Below are 6,162 nucleotides of genomic sequence, written 5' to 3'. Positions count from 1 at the left end.
ACTGGTTAAAATCCAACAGTTACACAATTTTTAAAGTAAAAAAATTTTATAAGGAAAACAAATATAATAGCCAGTGCTAGAAAATGGAGAAAAAAGGTTTGTATTTGGTTGTGGGCTTTTTTGGTTTTCGGTTTTTTAAGGAAACCCCTGCCTAAGATGTTAATCTTGTAAAAAGTGTGTATTTGGAATTTTCTCTGTTTTAATATAGAATATTATAAAGTCAAAATATAATAAATTGTTTTCAGATTTGGAGTTTAAGATATAGCTGTAGAAGTGGCTTTGATTCTTTTAGATGTCTCATAAAATGAGACTTTTTATATGTTAATGTATAATAAAACTGAAGATTATTTTCCATTTGAAATTTTTGTATAGTTTAAAAATGCTTCCATATTCTTTGTTGGTATTGTGCCACTGCAGAACTTTAGTGCAGAGTTTATATTTAGCTAAACTGTTACGTTTAATTAAGAAATGTATAAATCTTTTATTCTTAATATTTGTAATTCTAAATAAATTGATTTATGAAAATTAATGATCTTCATTTTCATTTAATTAATATAAGTTGATAAATATTTCTTCTATTTAAAATGTTTTTTAAAATTATCTTTTCCACTAAACTATATTTTTAGGAGGGACAGTACAAATTTATTACTAAATCATTTTGGATTAAAATACCATTAGGATTTTTTTTTTCCCCATGGCTAAGTAATCACTATGGAAAACACTTTGAGCATGTAAGTTACTTGGCTTACTATAGACCTAGAGAAAGGTTGATTTTTAATATATTCTGCCTAGACTCAGGTAAGCATTTTTTATATTTTTTCTTCTGCATTTAAGGCTGACTTGTCACACTTAAATTATACCTAGTTTTGTGCTTATGTAATTAAGCATCATCTGTATCTTTCAGTGCCATCATGTGTTGATGACAAGAACTGTGCCTAAGAATATATTTGAATTTTATTTTTAAGGAAGAAGAAATCTATGTAATTCAAAGTAGACATTTAGGATTGGCTGTGCATTAATTTAAATGATGCTACCACTGCTTAACACCTTTATGGAACCCTAAAGAAAACTATCAAAGCCAGATTGAGTGAGCAAGCAAGTACATCATGCTTTATGTAGATTTGGTTCTGAATTTCTGTTAGTTCCAAAAATCAGATTCACTTGCTACCATTGAGAATCTGCAAACAAACTTGCCTGTAAATTTTTTTTTCCTTGAATTCAACCCCTTTCTCCATCTTCACTATCACCAATACTGTCCGCCCAGTGCCCTCATCCCTATTCTGGAACACAGCAGTCAGTTCCTAACTTGTCTGCCAGCATCCACTCAGCTCTCCGCAGAAGCAGCCAAAGCGATGCTCTTAAAATGAAGAACTGGTCAGGTTATCCCCAGCTAAAGTCCTACATCTCTCAGGACAAATTCAGAACTCTTCCTCAAGACCTACACAGCCATGCCTGATCGGGCCTCCCCTCATTTCTCCACCCTGCTCCTCAAGTCTCCAGGGTCTTTGCACACTCAGTGCCCTCTGTGCTCCCTCTCCCTTTACTTTGGTAACTCCTGATGGTCCTGCAGATTTCACCTTCAGCATCCCTGTCTGAAGGTATCTTCAGAAAGGAAGATAATCTTTGACCACAACAGGTCCTCACAGGCCTCCTCCATCCAGCACTTGGTCACATTTGCAATTTTGTATTTCTTCTGTCTCCATCCTGGGCTCTTGGGTCCATTAGGTGGGGAACTGTTGCTGGTTTTGCTCACCATTTTATTTCTAGGCCCTGCTAAAGTGCCTTTCATAGGCACCAAATATTTGTGGAATAAATGAACAAGAGTTTCAAAGGAGTTCTAAGCAACATTTGTGTCCCTGGAATAAAAGTAGGGTCCTTCATGATGATTGCTTTGAAAGATAAGACATACGCACTTGGATGTACAAATACTGATTAAGGAGTTGCCTTTAAACCTATCACATTATCATTAGTCCTAACTAAAAGGTCAGGCCAATATAACAGGCATTATATGGTGGTGAATAAATGGTGGACTGAGTCCTAGATTTGAGTCCTGGCCGTTATTAGCTATGTGACTTTCAACCACTGCTTAAATTTTGTAATTTTTAAAATAATAACAGTCCCTACCTTACATGGCAGTTGTAAGGATTAAACCTATAATGCCTGTAATACATTCAACAGTTAGGGTCTCTTAAGAGTTTCAGAGCAGTACAGACCACTCTTAGAGGATCCTATATTAAAAATTGTGACAGTACTTGAACATTTATAGATTTTTTTAACTGTTCACTGGGGAAAAGAGAACATAATATAAATATAATAATAAAATTAATACTCTTATTACAAGATTTCCTTTAAATGTGATCCTTAATGGACTGTTAAGTTTAAATGATATGCCTCTCAGTTGTGAATGCATTTATATTATCTCATTTGGCCTTGTCACAAGTCTAAATGTGAAGGAAGCTGTGATAGTGAGACCTCCTGGCCAACCCCATAGTAGGCCCCAAGCATGATGTATAATAAAAAGCAAGTACTGAAAATAAGACCTAATGTTTATCATCCCATTTTTTATTTCAGACAGTTTTCAGAAGTCATCTGCTACTAAAGCCTGAACTATATCCTGGTTGCCTATAATAGTGGATTTGCTACTCGGAAAAGTACAGGCCACTCAACCCCTCTATGAAAATCAGGGTAATGGGCATGTATAATCCCTGAGGTTTTCAGCGTAGTTCACAGTCTTTTGGTAATCAAGACCTGAGTCCTGTGGAATTCCCTGGTAGTCCAGTCCTGGGGAATTTCCTGGTGGGCCCTCGCTTTCACTGCCAATGGCCCAGGTTTGATCCCTGGTTTGGGAACTAATATCCACGCCAAGTCATGTGTGCTGAGTCACATCAGTTGTGTCTGACTCTTTGCAACCCTATGGACTCTTAAGCCCACCAGGCTCTGTCCATGGGGATTCTCCAGGCGAGAATACTGGAGTGGGTTGCCATGCCCCCCTCCAGGAAATCTTCCCAACCCAGGGATCTAACCCACGTGTCTTATCTCCTGCACTGCCACCTGGGAAGCCCCATGCCAAGGCATATTCAAATTTTTAAAAATTCCATTAAAAAAACAAACACCCGAGTCCTGGCCCCAGTCCTGGTTTCTCATGAGCTGCCTCCAAAATACAATTTATTAAAAAACCTCACCTGTGATTACCTCATACACAAAGTTTCCTTTTGCCTTTAGAAGTTTAAAAATCCTCAAAGTAACAAGACAATAACTCAGAATAACTTGAAAACAATAATTTGCATACATCCTTATCATATAAATTGGGAACAAGAAATCTGGAACCAAAAGATTCATGTTACTAAACTTTGAACAAGCTTGACAGACTTTTAACCAAGTTAAGCAAATACAGTGGCCTCTGGATATAACAGTGACTGGCTTTAGAAAGTAAATTTGCAGAAACTTCTTGCAGAAATGTTTTTCATGGCCACAAATGTGTACTGAGCAGTTATGGAGTGAAGTGCTGTACTAAGCTGTCTAAAGAACAGAACTCATTTAAATAGAATTAACAGTGAAACATTTATGGGAAACATTTAATAATAAACTAAAGTTGCACAGAAGTACAGGTAACAAGTGCTAAGGGTAATGCTGCAGTGACTGAAGTAATAGGTACAAAATCAGGATTAGAGGAAGTTATAGCCTTCAGCAAGAGGGAGGTCTAGAGTGTTTTGAAAGAAAGGTTATACGTTTGCTTCCAAAACTGAAAGAAATGGCTTTGAGACAGGCATATATTGTGGATGGGTGAAATTAAGATGTGCACAACTGTCCTATAGGCTATCTATGTCAGTTACCTAGAAGAGCAACCAAAAGGTCTTTATAATTTGGTAGCAACTGAAAGCTACTACAGGTTTTAGAGAGTAGTTTTTTAAAAGTTGAGAAAATAGTGGCAGAGGTCTCGAATAATCTGGATGCAGAATCACTGGAACTATGAAGGCGCATAAAGATGTGAGGCCCGATTTTAAAAGGAGTAAATCTTGACGATAGGAGGAGGGTTGAAGGAGCTGGGTTAACATAAGTTTAAGGTTATTAGCCTTTGGAGGAGCCAGATGAAGACAGCAGCTGTCAAGCACAAGGGGATATTGAGTCAAACTGAGGGGTTCTTGTGAAAATAATGAGTTCTGAGAAACTAATTCGAAAAAATTACAACAGGGCTGGTAAGAAGGAACAGATAAGGAGACCAAAATGAATGTGCATATTTGGAGATGTGTTGGTAAAAATAAATGCCAGAACTCCTAGGTGGTGTGTACTGTGAAGAAGGAACAGGCCATGGGCAACAGGGGAGGAGGCTTCACAGGTGAGAGATGACTCAAGACCATTATCAAGGTTAACACGGATGAGTCCTTAACATGGAAGCCAGAAAGGACAGTATTCCGATGTGCGTCCCCAACTGTCAGTCATGGTTCCTCTGAGCTCACCCTGAATCCTCCCAGACTCAAGAGTTACCAAAGGCCGTAAAGATGTGTTCCTCCCATGAGTCCAGCTTTGAACCAATGTCTTCGGAGAGAGGAGAACAGGTTTCAAAGTTCTGACCCTGGGAGTTAGGGTCAGAGATGCCTCCTCCAACCTTGTTGGGATCGGGCAGGCAGTTCACATCTACCTCCAGAGGCGGCTGGGCCTTCAAATATTTTGCTTCAGTTTCACAAGCAGAGTGGTGGAGGAACAGCTCCGGCCTGGCTGAGGGTTGAAAGGGTTTCCCACTCTGACGACGTGACTTGGCACGCCTGTTCTGGAACCACACCTGGAAGAGGGAAGAAAGAAACTGCTTCTGGTTGGAGTCCTCGTGCTACTTTTACCTTCATAGTTCACTGTAAGTTCCAGTTAACATGCCCTGGCTCCCTGCTTTGGAACCTTATGCTTTTCACAAAACACTCCACAAAATCAGAGCACCTGGTTTTCTTGACCTCATCATTCCCAGGTGTAAAACTGCAGTAATACCTAGTTCTTTATATAGGGACATCTTTATTACTTTATATAGGGACATCTGCAATGAAAAAACGAGGCCACAGCAACAGCAGCACTTAGAATTTTAAGGGGAAAAAATGCTGCTGCTAAGTCGATTCAGTCGTGTCCGACTCTGTGTGACCCCATAGACGGCAGCCCATCAGGATCCCCCGTCCCTGGGATTCTCCAGGCAAGAACACTGGAGTGGGTTGCCATTTCCTTCTCCAATGCATGAAAGTGAAAGTGATGTTGCTCAGTCGTGTCTGACTCTTGGCGACCCCATGGACTGCAGCTTACCAGGCTCTTCCGCCCATGGGATTTTCCAGGCAAGAGTACTGGAGTGGGTTGCCATTGCCTTCTCCCAGGGAAAAAATGCTACTATGCCTTAAAAGAATCGGGAGAATCAATTTTCAAAAGTGTACTCCCTTGTCAAATTATTTAAGGAGACATTTTTCTCAGCGGACTTCATTCACTTAGGTGAATAAAATTTTTGCTCCCTATTTCCCAACAAATACCAGAGGACCTGTGCTGCTTAGGAAGCTTCTGTGCCAGCTGTTGAAACTGACAGATGCATTCCACCAAAGATGTGGAAAAACAAGTCCACTCTCTCCCAGTGTGAAAATCAGGGTTCCTACTTAGAACTGCTCTTAGGTACAGACCATGGTGCCACAGACCAGGCAAAACAGGCAGCCTTCTTATGACCACCAAGCTCCAGGATTCTGATCTAAATTACTTTAGGCAATAAACACACCTTGCACTAAACTTTTCAAACCGTGACATGAAACTCCATATGCTTCAGGCTTTACCCCCCCCCCTCCCAAGACACATCCTTTACAACCCACATTCCAAATCCAACACCTGACAAGGAAGTGGCCTAGGGGCCCAGGGGGGCAACTTGGTGAGCCAGCAGGGGGAAACACCAACTGCACCTCGTCTGCCCCTTCTTCCTGGATAAGGAAAAAAGTGTGAAAATACTCCCTATTACCTTCCTGCTGAGGACTTATTTTTTGACCATTTTAAGAGACCAGCTAGCCTCCCGGGAGAAGCCCTTATACTCAGCAATGAGAGACAGAAGTCATTGAGCGTGAGCCTGAATTATTTCATTCAAGCCTCACGATCACCATAGCCAATAGACACTGATTTTACAGCCTAGAACACTGAGGCTCAAGGGAAATAACT

General features: G+C 40.2%; 1 protein-coding gene across 2 annotated transcripts in view; it reads right to left on the bottom strand.

Moving 5' to 3' along the window:
• Window positions 1-3,133: 3,133 nt before the first annotated feature.
• MIXL1 (Mix paired-like homeobox) overlaps window positions 3,134-6,162 on the bottom strand; it is a 3,495-nt gene continuing 466 nt past the window's right edge. Inside the window, exon 2 of one of the 2 annotated variants that reach the window (XM_069544410.1) lies at window positions 3,134-4,804. In XM_069544410.1, the coding sequence (XP_069400511.1) occupies window positions 4,475-4,804 (330 nt within the window). In that variant the 3' untranslated portion in view covers window positions 3,134-4,474. The remainder of the gene's footprint in view (window positions 4,805-6,162) is intronic. The other variant, XM_069544411.1, reaches the window with a different exon arrangement.

Source organism: Ovis canadensis, chromosome 12 (genome assembly GCF_042477335.2).
Source record: "Ovis canadensis isolate MfBH-ARS-UI-01 breed Bighorn chromosome 12, ARS-UI_OviCan_v2, whole genome shotgun sequence".
Lineage (NCBI taxonomy): Eukaryota > Metazoa > Chordata > Mammalia > Artiodactyla > Bovidae > Ovis > Ovis canadensis.
Note: the sequence above shows the minus strand (reverse complement) of the source record. Positions and strands in the feature narration are given on the sequence as shown.